At 37.2% G+C, this 19,323-nt stretch overlaps 1 protein-coding gene across 3 annotated transcripts in view; it reads right to left on the bottom strand.

The window, feature by feature from the left end:
- The window catches only part of LOC128621366 (rho-associated protein kinase 2), a 60,415-nt gene extending 50,895 nt beyond the window's left edge, over nt 1–9,520 (bottom strand). For all 3 annotated transcript variants that reach the window (XR_008388268.1, XM_053647087.1, XM_053647094.1), the window contains exons 1-3: nt 9,034–9,520; nt 1,694–1,775; nt 858–958 (exon numbers count right to left, since the gene is read on the bottom strand). Coding sequence is in view for 2 of the 3 variants with exons in the window: in XM_053647087.1 (XP_053503062.1) it covers nt 858–958; nt 1,694–1,775; nt 9,034–9,132 (282 nt within the window). In the remaining variant the exon portion in view is untranslated. The remainder of the gene's footprint in view (nt 1–857; nt 959–1,693; nt 1,776–9,033) is intronic.
- Between the last annotated feature and the right edge of the window lie 9,803 nt (nt 9,521–19,323).

Genomic DNA, 19,323 nt, shown 5'->3' with positions numbered 1-19,323 from the left:
CCTGGATGGTTAATGGGGGGACTCAGATGTGAGAAAAATGGGCTAACTGATCACATTACATAAGAACAGGGAATTTCCAGAATGATCTAACAGTAGCTAATCAGAATTTTGCGACGTACAGACATCATCTCATTCTCTGAAGTGTAGGAAAGTTCTTTCAAATGTGGTCATGAGATTATGAGAATTAACAGGTATAAAGAAGTGGGATTTTCATTGTAAAGGGAGTGAGACAAGCACGAGGAGCTGAGGAAGAGCAGAATGGTGCTATTGAGCAGGACACACAACACAGGGAGATAGTATACATGGAGAGAAACATCTTTGTAAGATTGTGATAACATCTGAGATTGTGAATATGTTATAAAGCCGTGTGTTGATCATATTTTACTTTTAGTAAATAAATGCTTTAATGCTCCAACTTAGAGTGAGAAACCTTTATACTAAGCACTCTACCCAGAGACTGATACATGACTATGCTTATATTAATTATCATAGTATAATGCTCTGTAAATATGATAGCTGTCGTGAAAATGAACTCATAAAATGTCATTTTAAAAACACATTCTTCCAACATATTCTAATTCATAGTAATGCCAAGAAAACCTAAATTACAACCCAATGTGTATAAGATCTCACACTATTCCAACCCACACACTCCTGCAATCTCTGGACATGTGCAATCTTGTACAGGACAAGGAGCATGAACGTAACCAAACAAAAGTCAATGCTTGAAGGCAAATAGCACATAGTTAGAAGACACCGTCTCCATATTTATCTCTCTCTCTCTCTCTCTCTCTTTCTCTCTCTCTCTCTCACACACACACACACACACACACACACAGAGCTTAGCAGTCACTCACCAGTTGCACTGCTCCATAGGCTCCTTTGCCGATTAGTTTGATTTGGTCAAAATCATCTAGCCGCACCTGCAGTTCCTTCAGACGGTTTACAGCCTTCTCATCTACACAACAATTCACAAAAACTCTTCTTAATTTCTGACATTTCTGAAACATATTAAATTAAGTCTTCAGTATTCAGTAATATTCATTAAAAATATGCATATGTGACAGCACAAACACTTCAGGTTTGGAGATTATTTATTTCATAAGAAAAGTGAATGGGGGAACAGGATTGAATTTAAATGTACAGGCATCTCAAAACATTGGTGAAGATATCTATATAAATAGATATGTTTCTTTCTGCTGTTCATAAATGATATTGTTTATAAGGGACTATTAATTTTAAAAGGATAGTTTGTACAAAAATTACATTTTTCCAATTTTCCTACTAACATCAAATGTTGTCAGTCAGCCAACACTGATTTGGTGTTTTGCAAACCTAGTTTGATTTGTTAGTTTCGCACTGGAGCTACAAGGCTAATGTTGCTAACAAGCAAGCCACGCTTGCTCAACACACTCTTCTCAAAAGACATTTTTGACTCAGTAATACAAATTGTACATTAACAGCTTCATAATAATGCAGAATACATTTATTTACTTTTTTTTTTTCTAAATATATAAATTGGAACTATATTGTCATCCAAATCACTTCTCTAACTGACAGTTCAGGTACCAAACATGTCTTGGCTGATCGACTATTTTGGGTAAAGGGAAATTGTGTAAATTTACTGTGTACCATAGTGCTCTCAAATAACAGTGGGCATTTATTTCTGTGCTGTTTGTTTAAAGGTGCTTACATCTGTTTAAGAAGGCATCAATGTTTTTGTTCTTCCGCAGCGCAGGGTGATTCAGGTCAAGGGCCAAGGCATTTAAAGAATCCTGCACAGATTAAGAACGAAAATTTGAACGATTAGAATGTTCACTTAGCTTCAGATTGGACATGTAATCAGTAAAGCTTGGAATATTGATTTGCAAAGTAATTGTGGTTAAAAATGAATATACATCTGAGAAAAGCTGAACAAGGAAGTTGAATTCTAAAAGACTTACAGTTTACAGTTTATGAGTGTGACATTAGGCCAATGTGACAATTTACAAACATAAGAAAAAATGATACGGATATAAATATGCTAATCATATAGATAATGACCTCACAAACAGTTTCCATATTGTGGTCGTGCATCCATTTTAATGTGGTGCAGAATTTTAAATTGGATTGGATTACTTTGTGAAAAAAAACAGCTGAAAAGCAAAGAAAAATATGCTCACACAAATATTCACGTGAATCTTATCATAATGTTAGCTTATACCCAAATAGGCTGAGGACATTAATACTGGGTTGAAGGATTATCATCGTTTTGGCCCACAATTCTTTACAACATTGCTTCAGTTCATTGATGTTTGAGGGCATTCGTTTATGCACAGCTCTCTTACGATCCCTCCACAGCATCTCCATGGGGTTGAGGTCTGGACTTTCACTTGGCCATTCCAACACCTTGATTTTTTTTCTTGTTTAGCCATTCAGATGTCGATTTGCTGGTGTGTTCGGGATCATTGTCCTGTAGCATGAACCAATTTCAGCCCAGCTTAAGCTGCTGGACAGGTGGCTTCACATTTGTCTCAAGAATATTCTGGTATAAAATGGAGTTCATGGTTGTCTCAATGACTGCAAGTTTCCCAGGTCTTGTGGCTGCAAAGCAAGCCCAAAACATTTTGAAATCTCTGGGGGTTTTTTTTGTCACTTGAGGTTATTTGTTTGTTTAGAAAAGTTGCTGAGGACTACACAATTTAGGGTCTGATAAATAAAAACAGAGAATTGAAAGAGGGTGGACTTTCTTTTTCCCATGAATGTATGTGGCTAACGTAGCTAACAAGTAATAGAGGTCTTTTCCATAAACACTTGCTATGTAAAATATAAACAATATAGCGAAATAGTAGGGAGGTCTGTATTTACAAATTTCAATAAAAAAATTCAATTTAAAATAATTATAATTACAATTATATCTAAAATTACAATGTCTAGATTTCTGATACATTTCTGCCTTCAGACTGTGGGAAGCTAATGCTTAGGGGTCTAATGAGAGTTTTTAGTTTTAAAAAGACTTGTCAGCAAAATACCAAGCTTGTTATCAACATTATACAGTAAACTAAACTTATATTTAGCCAAACTAAAGAATACAGCTTGCCATAACCATATTGGCTATACAATAATCCTAATCCCTCCAAACACTGAATGAACTCATACAGTGTTGATTTAATGAATAATAAGCAACATGTGTCATTCAGAACTATTTGTGAATTCAACATTGGATAAAAAAAGAGAATCTCAAGATAAAATACACAAGGTCTTAAGATAAAACACACAAAAAGTCTTCGTTTCCAAAAGCTAAATGAATTGGCATCTACTGTTAATTTATGCCCAGCTCAACACATTTGGCCTTTTATCTGAACACTGAGAAACAGTCTTAGAAAACATTTGTTTGCTGTATATTTTCAGGAATCAGTGTAAAACAAGTTGCTGTGTCATTACAGCTGACTTGTTTAGGTGAAAGTTTGATTATGCAGCATTTTTCAATTACATTTTTTTTTGTATAGCGCTTTTAACAATGAACGTTGTCAGAAAGCAGCTTTACAGAAATACAAAATTTCTATAATGGTACAATTGAACGTATGCACAGCCCCAGTGAAGCAAAGCTTGAAACACATTTTACACTGTATTTTAGTCCTAAGGCAATAATGCTCAGCAAATAAAACCTCAGTGTGTATAAGGAAGTGTAATTACATAAGCATGCCACAGGCTTTTAGTGAAGCATGCCAAGTGACCTTGTGCTGGCATAGGCATACATATTGTGGTCGTGCATCCATTTTAATGTGGTGCAGAATTTTAAATTGGATTGGATTACTTTGTGAAAAAAAACAGCTGAAAAGCAAAGAAAAATATGCTCACACAAATATTCACATGAATCTTATCATAATGTTAGCTTATACCCAAATAGGCTGAGGACATTAATACTGGGTTGAAGGATTATACTGTGCATTCTGCATGCTACAAAGTTGCCACTGGTATACAGAGAGAGAGAGATATGCAGAGAGCAACAGTGAGATGATATGAACAAAGTTACACTGGCAAGAATATGTGAAAATGCTATATGGTCAAAAGTTTGTGGACACCTGGTCGTCACACCCACGTGTGTTTGTTGAACATCTCATTCCAGATTTTACAGTTATGATAAGCTCCACTCTTCTGGGAAGATTTTTTACTAGATTTTGGAGCGTGGCTGTGGGGATTTGTGTTAATTTTGCCACAAGCGCATTAGTGAGCGTTCCAGTTCATTCCAAAGGTGTTCAGCAGGGTTGAGAACAGGAGAACACTGGGGTTGAGAACACTGACGGAGTCATAGTCCTTACAGCGGAGAAACCATGATGAAGGGCAGCCATTAGGGCACTTCATCATGTTTTCTCCGCTGTAAGGACTATGACTCCGTCAGTGTCTGAGTTCCATCCTGATTTCCTCCCTCCTCACAAAAACATGCCATTAAATGGACTGTCTACTCTAAATTCCCCCTAGGTGTGAATGAGTGTGTGAATGTATGTGGACTGGCATCCCATACAGGATGTGTTCCTTCCTCATGCCTGTGTTTCTGGGATATGCTCTGGATCCACCATGACCCTGACCAGGATGAAGTGCTTACTGAAAAGAATGCAGGAATGAATAATTGACTGATTATTTGAACTGAGTGAACTCAATAACATAACATTTATGAATAATGGAATAATGTCAACTTGAACCTAAGTACAATTTGAATAAAATTAAAAGGGTTTTTTTTTCATCCTGTTGAGGGGACATTAGGGAATAAAAAACTTTTGAAAGTTTTCTTTTTTCAAAAGTTGGAAATAAAAATGGTTTCAATAAATAAACATTATGCTGGTACATACATGCACAATTTGCCTGGTATTTGATTATTCAGATAATGTTTGCAAAATATGTTCATGCAATTAAACTTTCACTTCAAGAGAGAACTAAAAAGATTGCAAAGATGGTAAAATCCATAAACCATAACAAAATTATTTTATCAAAAATAGTCTATAGAAAAGTTCTATAGGCTGTTGTCTCCATTGCTCCTGTCAGGTCAGTGGCATTTCCCAGGATTGCTAATACAGAGCTAAAAATATGTCCAAATGAGACCTTCAAACTCTTTATACCCCACTAAGCCACCCCTTCACTGTTTGTTTGTCTCTCAAACAACTGATCATCATTCAGCATAAAAACAGGAGCCGGTACAACAACTACATTCAGCTCTGCATTTTAGCTTCAATTACTGCCTCTCTGTCTCAGTTTCCCTTCTACCTTTCCCAAAAGCACACACCCACACCATTAAGTTTGGCTCTACAAATGATTCGTAGCACAATGTACATGTCCACAAACACACACACACACAAGCAGGAAGTGGTAGCCACTCAGCATGCTGGAATCTGTTATCTCTCTTCTGAATTCGAGGATGTGACCTCAGCTTCCTGAAAGTTGTTTTCCTCTGTAACAACTGAAGTGGGGGCTAGGAGGAATACTGGAGTTGAATTAAGTCTGATTACGTCTGATCTTGGCTTTAAAATGAGAAGTATTAAGGATCCTCCGTTTGGAATATATATGTGACATAAAACAATGATATTTCAAAATATGTTTCAAGAAATTCTAGTGAACACAAATGCAAAACAGTCAGCATTTCCAAAATACTTTTCACTGATCAATCACACATCACGTGAGTTTGAGTTTGATATGTTCTGTACTATATATTACTGTAGGTATCGTTGCATACATTCATTAAGTTGGATTCACCATACATTCCTTTTTTCATTCATTCATTTTCCTTTTGCTTTTCCTGGTATGAGTTATAGTGGCAACAGGCTGAGGTCAACCCAGACTTCACAAACCACAGCAACAGATTCCAGCACCTCTTGATGGAACCCCAGTCAATCCTAAACCAACCGTGAGACATAATCTCTCTCAGCTGGCTCCTCTCAATTCAGAGGAGCAGAGGCTCTACTCAAAGGTTGTCCTAGACTGTTCTCACCCTATCCAGCAAATCTGGGAAGGAAACTCATTTCTGCTGCTTATACTATATTCACAGTCTTATCCTTTTTGGGTCACTAACCACAGCTCATGACTATAGGTGAGGATTTGAATGTAGTGTTCTTGTAGATAATATCAAAGATGAGTTACAGTAGAGCATATCTAAAAGGAGACCAATAATGCAGTAAGTGCAGAAGAACCAGTTTTAGCAGATGCATCAGAGACAGGTATTTGCTGTAAGGAATGTTCAGGTAGTATATAAAGTCCTACCTATATGTTTAATTAAAACATAACTCATATTTCAATCAGAGGGAGGGATTGATTTTGAAAGAAATTAAGCACACACTAATTAAATACTCCAGATGCAATGTGTACCACTGCTTCATCTCTGACAAAACAGAATGAAATGTTCAATAGGCCCATTTCGACAGTGTTTCAGTACAGTGTTTCCATTTGGCAAAGTATCCCAATATATAATCTAAAATAAATTTAAAAAAAATTGGAAATTTGTTTTAAATTATTTAAAGTGATAAAATGCAATATAGAGTATCATAAAGTATGCAGCAAAGGATTACAAACCTCTATTCGCATGTGTGTTACATAAAGGTCAAAATGTATGCTCATGCAGAAATTAATGTTAATGTTACCTTAAGAACAACCTTGGGAGTCTGGTCAGTGTTGTTAACACGTCCTGAATTATACCAACCTCAGCAAAACTGAAAACTTACTGACCAGAACGTGAGAACAAAAATGTCTCTATTGATTCTGCTTTGCCATTTGACCTCACACTTATTTTCATTTTTTTTTTTTTTTTTTTTTATCAAATGTTGGTCAACATGTGCCAAATATTTTGTTGGAAAAAATAAAGGGCCACAGAAATTTATATGGTGAATAAAATGAAGCATGCTCTTATTGCACTCAAATAGAAATTTAATTCAAATAGACCTCTATTTTACTTTGGGTGTAGATGCGAAGGTTTTTATATCCTGACTGAGCCATCATTTTGATTTTTATCATAGCATAAATGTTTTCCTAATACCGCTGCACACTGTATCACTGGACAGTACAGAGAGTAATATTTAAACATTGTTAGTAAGCGTTAGCTAAATACTAATTAAGTGTTTTTGGGACACCTGACATTTATATATATATATATATATATATATATATATATATATATATATATATATATATATATATATATATATATAAACCTGAGCTGGTACGAGGTATCAGGAAGACAAGTAGCTAAATCCCTGCTGTCATATTTTGGTGACACACACCCAAAATATATCACAAAATAACCCCATTGCAAGCTTATGGGTATCTATTATTGTTCATAAACAGCATAACTATGCAATGAGAACAGTATCAGAAAGTAAGGTAAATATACATTTGTCTCCATAGTTCATTTTATAGCTTTAAACATTCACTAAGAAAACTTTTTGTTGTTTCATTTGATGTCAACACTTTTTCCCTACACAGCAAAATCCCATGTTGACATCGGACATGAATAAACACTGTGGTGTTAATTCAACACTGGGGATTTTACTGTGTACTTACATACTAGTATGAGTTTTGTGGCATAGTTCTTTGGCATAGTTCTTTGGAAATTATGGATAATCTGACTGATTTACTGGAGGCGCCGACCAAAAACCATTTTGTTGGTTCCAAGAAAGGCTTGTTCTGCAAGTCACCCACTTCCTATGTTGCATCAAAGGCACAGGCCTGACGTAAAATACCCAGAGGGATACTTATGGTGGAACAATGCTTTTTGATCATCTAATAAAGTTGTATGGAGTATCACTGACTTGCACATTTCAGTGTTTATCCTACTTTAACTCACCCACATAAGTTTAGGAAGGGCTTGTCAATTAGCTAATTTTGTGGAAGTAAGGAAAACAACTAAATGTGTGGGACAGGAGTAGTCCAGGACCTCAGAGCCGCTTAAAAAACCACACAAACAGACACTGATTGTAAATAGAGCACTCCAAGACAGGCACATTCTTGAGGAGAAGGGTGTGTTCCTTCACACACAGAGATCATATCACACAAAAGCAGATAAGACCTGAAACCACCAGCTTGACCCTTTAACCTGGCATTTCTGCTTAATTGTTTACAGTACTAATATGTTATTTACAACAGTCTTATTTTTTGGCTTCTGGCTTCTGCTTTCACAAATTAACCATGCTGTTTTTCAGAGATTCAGTTTCAGGTTTTTAATGATGGTGTAATATAAGATGAGGACTGGAGCAGGGATATTTCACAGCGGTGGTGGTAGAGGCTGCCCTGTTAAACTGGTTTGAGGATTTTGCTCTCTTTCTTTTTCTGAGCCTAGCTCTAGGCTCCAGAAAGTTATGTTCCATCATTCATTACAGAGCAACACATTAAAAAACGAGGAGGTCTGGAGGTCTGGGCCTAATGGTTATTACAGTCTGAATCAAAAAAAGTATATATATATATATATATATATATATATATATATATATATGTATATATATATGTATATATATATATATATATATATATATATATATAATGTATGTATGTATGTATGTATGTATGTGTGTGTGTGTGTGTGTATATATATATATATATATATATATATATATATATATATATATATATATATATATAATACATACATACATTTATTGATCTATAACAGTTTCTTCTCAGGGACCCCTAGACGTGCACATTAGTGATCACCTACTGATTGCTCTTTTGTGTGTGTGTGTGTGTGTGTGTGTGTGTGCTGGAAGCATCTAGTTCACAGCTCTTGGTAAATAAGTAATTAAATGAAGGGGATTAAGTTAAAAATTCCTTGGATGAGGACCAGCTGCCTTGACTTCAATCACCTGGATTACTGATAATCTTCAGATATTTTACAAGCGTTTTCGGAAGAAAACCACAATAAATGAAAGCATTTACTACATTTACCTTCAAAGGAGGGACCGATAATAGACATGTTTGGCCATACAGGGTAGCCTTCAAATACTTAACTGCAAACAGCACGAGATCGTAAGATAAACTGTTAAATCTGTAGCCCACCAATATCCCAATTCTTCTTACCAACAGACTCTCCAAATTGATTACTGATCGCTGGTCCTTGATCAAGGTCTCCAGCAGTCTGAGCTGAGACGCGAGTCTTTTCTCCGCTCCGGGCGACATGGTGCCAGTGAAGAGAGGACACAATCAGCCCAGACATGAGACACACACACAGAGAAACAGCAATCCGCGGGGATCTCAGGGCTTCAAAAGTCCCAAAGGAAGCCAGAATCCAAAGGTCTAACCACAGATCACCTCAACCAGTCAAGCAAAACTCCCCTGCTGGTGTTCTTCTGATTTAAACACGCGATCTGTATAGTAAAGGCACGTTGTCCTACCAGTCCTATTCTGGGACGGAAACTACAGCGCCTTGCGCGCGAGATCCTTTACATTCATTTTTTTTTCGGAGACTGGAGAGTAAAATGTGGATCAAGTCGCCAAGAAACGAAAGTCGCGTGCGCGCGTGCGTGCGTGTGTGTGTGCGCGCGCGTGTGTGTGAGTGTGTGTGTCGCGCTGTATTGTGGCTCCTTGCAGAGCTAAAGGCGGAATTCCTGCTCTCTGATCTCACATGACGCTTTTAGCGCTCAGGATCGGAGTGCGCTACAAATAAGCGCTTACTGGGACTGGCTTAAAAAAAGACAATTACATATGTAGCCTACGTTTCGACACTTTTGTATTGTATTTTGAAGAGGCACACCTTGATCTACCCACGTTTACCCCTCTGTTATTACTGCTGAAATTATCGTGGAAAATAAATCGTGACCTTAGTATCTATCTGTGTTAAGGATGAAGGGGGGACAGAACTTTATAATAGTAATGTCACGAGATGCAGTGTGAATTCAAGACATCCATCCATTCATTTTCTGTACCGCTTATCCTAGGGGCACAAGGAGGGGTGGACACCCTGGACATGGTGCAAACTCATCACAGGGTACAATCACACACACGTCCACACACTACGGATAATTTGGGTTGTGTCAGCCTACAGCACATGTCTTTGGGCTGGAGGAGGAAACCGGAGCACCCAGAGGAAACCCCCGAAGCATGGGGTGAACATGCAAACTCCACGCACACAGGGCGGAGGTGAGATTCAAACCCCCACCCCAGAGGTGCGAGGCAGCAGTGCTAAACACGAAGCCACTGTGCCCAACACGGCTACATGTGACGGTAAAATGTTTAGACTGTATTCTGAAGAAGCATGTCTTACCCTTTTGACAAAATTGTTAAAAAGCATTTTAATGACATGTTTGGTAAATCGGGACACATGCTGTATCAGCTTTGATTTAGGCCTTTAAAAAAATTAAGAGTATTCGTCCACAGTGACATGTTTAAAACATTATTTATTTGCAGCATATTTATTCATGGTATCAATAAATCAAATTTAAATAGGACTTAGAAAACCTTCAAATTCATCAACATGGTCTAATATCAAACTATATAGCCAAAAGGATGTGGACACAGGACCGTCACACCTATATGTGGTTCTTCCCTGTTGACGCAGGGAAGAATTTGGAAGCGCACAATTATATAGAATGTCTCTGTATGCTGCAGCATTACAATTTCCCTTCACTGGAGCTAAGGGGCCCAAATTTGTTACAGCATGACCATGTGCACAAAGCGAGCTCCATGAAGATGTGTGTTAGGTAGGAGTGGAAGAACTCGAGTGTCCTGCACAGAGCCCTGACCTCAACCCTACTGAACACTGAACTTTGGGATTAATTGGAATGCCAACTGCACCCCAGGCCTCCTCACCTAACATCAGTGACAGACCTCACTAATGCTCTTGTGGCTGAATGGGCAAATTCCCACACAGTGAAATTTGCTTTGCTTTGCTTTTACAATTTTTTAACTGATGTTTTATTGAGTAAGGTTTATCCTAAATTAGTAGGTAATGTCTAGAATGCACATATGGTAAATCCTATCTGAATTATTTAGTTCATCAATACATTTAACCCCTTTACTTATTGCAAAGGTACTTTTAAAATATAAGTAATATAAGTAATATAAAATCCAAATTGTCAGTATTCTACCTGATTATTTCAGTTTTTATTATATTATTGACCTGATTTAAAATCTAATTCTATTAATGATATTTTAACCACTCACATGGTTTAATGTTAATCATGTCAATATTTTGCTGGCCAAATTCTCAAACTGCTACACAGCAGACCACACATCTCCCAAGCAATTATCTTAAATGCTGTTTGGAATTGTACATTAAATGGGCTACAGCACAAGTCTCTGTTGGTGCAGAATTCAATCCAGTGGTGTTGCAGAAAACTGTAGAGGAAATAGAGTCACACCTCTTAAGTACTCACAAATTGTTAATCATAATAACATAACATTGGTGTAGAAATACGACTGGGTTTGGAAATGCTTCATAATGTTTCCTAGAGGTCTCTGTGTTTCTGTTGAACTGGAATTGAAAACATGTTGTAAAACTGAACACTTGTTCTGAAATCAGTTTGACTTATGCTTATTAAGCTCATAACGGTTTAATATTAACTTCATTCGAAATGAAGCTCAACCAAACTTAATTCAAAATGGCGGGTGGAATAAATGGATTAACTTACTAAACACACACAGCACTGCCACAGCTAAAACCCTTAGAAGATAATGTTGCACTTATATTTGCAGTGGTCTGATGAGCAGAGAATATAAAGAACTAGACTAGAAAGGTTCCTACACTGACTACGCCACCCGGGCCCTCAAACCCCGGGAACTCACTATAAGCCATAGGTTTCTACCCAATCCAAAACACACAGGTTTGTTCTCGGATATAGAGATGGTCAGAAGTGTGGGTTCCCATAAAAACAATAGACTTTTATTGACAATTAAAAACACTTTAATTTCATTCGATCATATGAAAAGACCCAACCCAAAAGAAAGCATGGCAACTGAAACAAAATAACTTGCACAAGAAAGAATGTACACAATGAACAAAAACAACAAAAAAGAAAATCACTAAATCAGAATCTACACTAGCCACAAAGATTCAAGAAGAAAGAAGTTATTAATAAACATGCAGATGAAAAGAAAATAACATTCAAGAAAAAGACAAACGAAAACTAAAATAATTCACTTGAGACTGAAGAGTTCATTCACAGGACTCTTTTTGGGCCTTCAACGGAACCCTTTCAAAACAAACTAACACAACCAAATGAAAACTCATTCACGCCAACAAATACACAGGAATGGTAAACATTCCTCTAATACAAACACAACAGGCCTGAGGGGCATGTACAAGAGGCCCTCTGTCGGGAGGTGGCCAAGAAAACACACGCTCAGTCACAACCTCACTACACACCACTCACCACACCAGGTAAGGACACACCACTCAGTGAATCGGCACCCCACCACCACAGCACCAGGACACCCACCTTAGCATACCCTCAGCTCCTGTATATAAAACAATGTATTAGTAATACACACCAATACACTTACAAAACAAAACATACACAATCAAGTCAACAAAATGCGAAATAATCAAAGGCCTAGCCTTTGTTGCACAGTAAAATACACTCTAATACATTACCACACCACTCAGAGGTCGGCCACATAAACAGAGATTGTCCAAATCCCTCAAACCAATGAAGGAAGCAGACACCCAGAGTTAGATATGCAGCAGAGCACCAAATGGTTGGAAAGACAGAGGGAAACAACTCACATCCCTCCCTTCTCCATGATGCGGTGGGGATTAATAGCAAACAAAAAGGAAAAGGAAAAGAAAACAAAAAAAAAGCTTACAGCACAAAAGTTTCCGTCCAAAAAAACAGCAACCATAAACGCCATTCCACTTCCACACCACAAACAAACACAAAGCAAATGACCAAAATAACAAAAAGTAAAAAAAAAAAAAAAAAAAGAAGAAAGAAAGAAAAGAACAGAGCTGCTGTAGAGATTTCTATATGTAGGTTTGTTTTTTTTGTTTTTTCAAAAAAGTAAACCAACATTCAGAAACCAGGTGGAAAAAATAAGTACACCCTATAATTCAGTAACACGTAGAACCGCCCTTAGTAGCAATAACTATGATATAAACATTTTCTGTAGGAGTTTAATCAGTCTTTCACATCGTTTTGGCCCACAATTCTTTACAACATTGCTTCAGTTCATTGATGTTTGAGGGCATTCGTTTATGCACAGCTCTCTTACGATCCCTCCACAGCATCTCCATGGGATTTAGGTCTGGACTTTCACTTGGCCATTCCAACACCTTGATTTTTTTTCTTGTTTAGCCATTCAGATGTCGATTTGCTGGTGTGTTCGGGATCATTGTCCTGTAGCATGAACCAATTTCAGCCCAGCTTAAGCTGCTGGACAGGTGGCTTCACATTTGTCTCAAGAATATTCTGGTATAAAATGGAGTTCATGGTTGTCTCAATGACTGCAAGTTTCCCAGGTCTTGTGGCTGCAAAGCAAGCCCAAAACATTTTGAAATCTGTGGGGGGTTTTTTTGTCACTTGAGGTTATTTGTTTGTTTAGAAAAGTTGCTGAGGACTACACAGTTTAGGGTCTGATAAATAAAAACATAGAATTGAAAGAGGGTGGACTTTCTTTTTCCCATGAATGTATGTGGCTAACGTAGCTAACAAGTAATAGAGGTCTTTTCCATAAACACTTGCTATGTAAAATATAAACAATATAGCGAAATAGTAGGGAGGTCTGTATTTACAAATTTCAATAAAAAAATTCAATTTAAAATAATTATAATTACAATTATATCTAAAATTACAATGTCTAGATTTCTGATACATTTCTGCCTTCAGACTGTGGGAAGCTAATGCTTAGGGGTCTAATGAGAGTTTTTAGTTTTAAAAAGACTTGTCAGCAAAATACCAAGCTTGTTATCAACATTATACAGTAAACTAAACTTATATTTAGCCAAACTAAAGAATACAGCTTGCCATAACCATATTGGCTATACAATAATCCTAATCCCTCCAAACACTGAATGAACTCATACAGTGTTGATTTAATGAATAATAAGCAACATGTGTCATTCAGAACTATTTGTGAATTCAACATTGGATAAAAAAAGAGAATCTCAAGATAAAATACACAAGGTCTTAAGATAAAACACACAAAAAGTCTTCGTTTCCAAAAGCTAAATGAATTGGCATCTACTGTTAATTTATGCCCAGCTCAACACATTTGGCCTTTTATCTGAACACTGAGAAACAGTCTTAGAAAACATTTGTTTGCTGTATATTTTCAGGAATCAGTGTAAAACAAGTTGCTGTGTCATTATAGCTGACTTGTTTAGGTGAAAGTTTGATTATGCAGCATTTTTCAATTACATTTTTTTTTGTATAGCGCTTTTAACAATGAACGTTGTCAGAAAGCAGCTTTACAGAAATACAAAATTTCTATAATGGTACAATTGAACGTATGCACAGCCCCAGTGAAGCAAAGCTTGAAACACATTTTACACTGTATTTTAGTCCTAAGGCAATAATGCTCAGCAAATAAAACCTCAGTGTGTATAAGGAAGTGTAATTACATAAGCATGCCACAGGCTTTTAGTGAAGCATGCCAAGTGACCTTGTGCTGGCATAGGCATACATGAACAGTGATGTCATCAGTGAGCGTCATAGCAGCTGTTGACACAGTCATCCTCTCATTTGTGGATTTATACCTTAGGTTAAGAATAAATGCAGTCTAAGCTCTGCTGCTGGGAGCTTTCTATTTATGTACTGGAATATTTTTAAAGGTGCTCATGTGTTAAAATGAGTGCATACATACTGTATGATGGGGGAGAAAATTAAAGGCAGGTCACTGCAGACTCCTGGGCCAACACCCAATACAGGTATGTACACAGTGATACCTATATACCAATAGTGAACTATTGCAGCTGTTTATTGTGAAACAGGATTAGACAAATTAAACCCAGTCTGGGACTGACAGAAACAAAAGCAATCAATATTTTCTCATTAATGTAATAATGTAATTATTATTATGGAAAAATATTTTATTCACATATGTAAATATAATAATCAGGCCTGTAATGACATTCTTTGAGACTCAAGCTTAACGATATATAGATTCTATTCAAATACCTACAAATAAAAAACAAAAAAAGACTCTTATATAGAAATTATATATATATATATATATATATATATATATATATATATATATATATATATATATATTGAATATAAAAATTGTCTATAAGTTTGTCAAAAATGTCTAAAAGGTAGCGTTCTCAGTGCAGAATATGGCTGCAAGAACAATGAATGGAGATGTATACCAATCTCAAAATACACCAAAAAGATTGACACTTTTATAGAGCTAGTTCACACACATGCTGTGTTACTCTGAGAAATATTGCCTTCCTCTTCCATCAAGGAATCAACAGGAAGCTCATTTCAGACTCTACAGTGCCTTCTAGTGATGAAAACATAAATTAATATCAAAATAACTATTTTTTAAGCCTGATAACTCCCTTCTCCTTCCCCACTGCTTCTTTATTCTATTTAAAAAATTGCATACGTAAACATAATTGCTTACACACACACACTTCTATAACCCTTCTATTTCTGTGGAACCTGTTCATAATATGCATGGACAATGTCCAGCTACCTCTGTAAGCACAATATCCGAGTGTACTCTGTTACTTTTCTCTAGTATCTTTCTTATCAGTATTCTGAGTGCCTTGTGAAATCCTGCGTGGCTCACCTGTCCAGGTGATGATTAGTTTTGTCAACTGGTGTGAATTAAACCACCTCTACCTCAACGCCAGCAAGACAAAGGAGATGGTAGTCGACCTCCGCAGGAGGCCAACCCGGGCTACACAGGTGTGCATACAGGGTATTGATATCGAGAGGGTGGAGACATATAAATTCCTGGGTGTTCACCTCAACAACAAACTGGACTGGTCCACAAACTCAGATGTCCTGTACAAAAAGGGTCCAAATCGTCTCCACCTTCTGAGGAGACTGAGGTCTTTTGGTGTGTGCGGTACCCTGCGTAAAACTTTCTATGACACTGTGGTAGCATCTGCTATCTTCTATACAGTAGTTTGCTGGGGAGTTGGGTGCACAGAGAGGGACAGGAAACGCCTCAACAAACTGGTCAAGAGGGCTAGCTTGGTCCTGGTCTACCCTCTGGACAGCTTAGAGGTGGTGGGGGAGAGGAGGATGTTAGCTAAGATGGCGTCTATCAGGAGCAATTCCTCTCACCCCCTGTATGAGGTTCTGGGGTCCCTGAGCAGCTCCTTCAGCAGCAGACTGCTGCACCCTCAGTGCAAGAAAGAGCGCTACCGCAGGTCCTTCACCCCTACAGCAGTCAGACTCTTTAATGCAACAACAACATAATGTAGCACTGCTAACAGTTTTTTTTGCATCAACAACCCACACATTATTATTATTTGTTGTTCAGCCCTCTATTAATAATCCATTTATCCACTCATGTATATAAACAAGGTGTTACACATCTGCACATAATCAAATTATGCACATACATTGAGGTGTCCATAGTGTACATATTACCATTATTACTAATTTAATTCTTATTTTTCTATTCCTATTGTATATATATATATATATATATATATATATATATTTAGATACTTTATTTCAATTCTATTCCTATTTAATGTGTATTCTTTCCTATCTGTTTTTTTGTGTGTTAGTAATTGAGCTGCTGTAACGAGGGAATTTCCCCAGTGTGGGATCAATAAAGGTTATCTTATCTTATTTTATCTTATCTTATGTTATCTTAATTTATCTTATCTTATCTTATCTTCCCCTGCATATTATTGAACCAATTGTACTGACAATGTGTCTTTTGAAGTGGTTATATGCAATGGAAATGTATTGAATAACAAAAAAAAAAAAGTGTCAAAATACTTATTTCCCCTCACTGTGTACCTGTTTAGATATATGATTGTAACATCGTATTTTAACTCAGCTCCATTATTAGCCAGGGTTAGTGAATGGTAATGTTGAACCTACATGCATACTTACAGTGGGGTCCAAAATACTCAGAGCACATTGAAAATGCGGGATTTTTTTTTATTTATTTAAAATTGCAAATAAACAAACGGTTTTAGAATTTTAAATATTTAACACAAAGAAAGTAAATGTCCAATATCTTGAATATTTAATTTTCAGTGAAGATTTTGCACTATTTCTAGGTCCCTATTTAAATGTAAACAAATTTGTGATATTGACCATGTTAACTGCTTTGCACAAAAGGTCAGATTTTCATGTTTAATCTCTTCTACTGAAGCATGTGTTCAGACAACACTCTGATAGTGTCATGATATGGAGGCGCAGACAGAAGTAAATGCAGGTATGGCAGTTTAATAAAACAACAACAAGTCCAAAGGGTAAGGCAGAACTCAATAATCATGAATAGTCAGAGGTCAGGCGATCAGGCAAATGTTACAAACAGGGCAGGGCAAAGAGACGAGGTCGTAAAACGTAAGCAAAGTAAAAAAAATCAGCATAAACAGACACTGTACAAAGGCTTGGGGGTCCCAGATGTCCTGACCGGGAACCCAGCACTGATCCTCTGGCCCATATCCCTCCCATTCTACTAAGGATTCAAGCTTACCCCTCCTGCAGTGAGAGTTGAGAATGTCCTTCACAATGTATGCTTGTTGACCTTTGATGTCCAACGGGGAAGGAGGGGTGTTTCGGGTAGCAAGTCTGTGGCTAAGGGACATGAGGTGACTGGTTTAAGGTGGGAAACATGGAAAGAGGGTGCGATGCGGCAATGACGTGGTAGGTTGAACAGGATGAGACCCCTCGATGAACATCCCTCAGCATGTTGGGCCACCAGTACTTCTCATGTATTAGATGGTAGGTGCGCTGTGTATCTGGGTGGCCTGTGGCAACCGCTGTGTGGGCCCAAGTGATGAGTTCCAGCTGATGCTGTTTGGCACATACTGTTTACCGGGGGACATGCAGCTGGGATCTCAGAGCTTGGGATTCGTGCTAAGGTCTGATCTAACTCCCACTCAATGGAGCTGAGAGTACGTGGGAGAATAAACTCGTTTAAGCTTACTTGTACCTCTGGGCCGTGTACCCAGGAGAGTGCATCAGCTTTGGTATTCTATGATCCGGGTCGATAGGACAGTGTGAACTGGAAATGTGAGAAGAACAAACTTCACAACTTGATGACTGAATGAGAATCTCTTAAAAGGAGTAGTGTGAGTGTGTGTATGATTGGAAACAGGTGTCTCTGATTAGAACTCTGGGGATGGAGCATGTTCGTGTGTGTGTGTGTGTGTGTGTGTGTGTGTGTGTGTGTGTGTGTGTTTGCGTGTTTGTGTGTAGTCGCCGGCCATGTTTATGGTTTGTGATGCATTCTGGGAAATGGAATTGCTGGTTTGCAGTGGTATGACAGATAGATTTGATCTAAAATGGATCATAAGTTTTTTCACAAACATGTGGAGTCTGTGTCAGCTCTGGTGCACACTGTCATTAAAGCAAAAAGGGGCACATGCCAAATACTAAGAAACGCTGAAATCAGTGTAAATTTTTAACAGAAGCTACTTTTAACTCAAGTAGTTGTCAGTAATATCATTTGTAATGAAAGCTGTATGAATTAAAAAAGAATGCAAAATAAAAGCATTTTCACTGCTCTCAGACTTTTTGACCACACTGTATTCATTCCATCTCCCACCATGCACCTCAGTTTTTTTTTGTTGTTGTTTTTTTTTGTGCGTTTTTTGTTTTGTCCTTTTTTAAAGTTTCAAACAAGTGGATTTATTTAATTTGTTCAGGCTAAAACATCTAGTTGGGAGGCTGGTGTTCCACATAGTGGAAACATGAGTGTTTGAAATAACACTCATCACAGGAATAACTGTCTTAAATAAAAGTACTAATCAGAGCTGAGTTTCCTAAAAGCACAAAGATCACTGTTAAATGGTAAAGCAAGCAGTGGAAAACCTTTCTTCCATTAAAATGATCTTTGCTATGCTTTTGGGAAACTCAGCCCAGAACACTTGCTCACTATACTGGTGAAGTAAAATAGAGGCTATATACCTATTCAGTAAGACTAGCAATGGGCATAAAATAAATTAAGAATGTATAAACAAATTTCATTTGATGTAGTTACTGCCTTCCTACCTTCCTAACTTCACTTGATACCAGTTGTTATGAGCTAAATTCATTAAGCTATTTCTCTATATTAATTTCCTGTTTTGTTTATGGTGGATGAGGGCAAGGAGTATCAATAGAAAAATATCAATAGAATAAAAGACCTCTAGCTGGCACAGAATGTTCACATGTGAGAAGTCAAGTAAAAGCAGTGTTAGGATTTTATTTTTTACCTGTATGTTTTCACATATAAATAACTGTTATG

Source organism: Ictalurus furcatus, chromosome 2, assembly GCF_023375685.1.
Source record: "Ictalurus furcatus strain D&B chromosome 2, Billie_1.0, whole genome shotgun sequence".
Classification (NCBI taxonomy): domain Eukaryota; kingdom Metazoa; phylum Chordata; class Actinopteri; order Siluriformes; family Ictaluridae; genus Ictalurus; species Ictalurus furcatus.
This window is presented reverse-complemented; position numbering and strand designations above follow the sequence as displayed.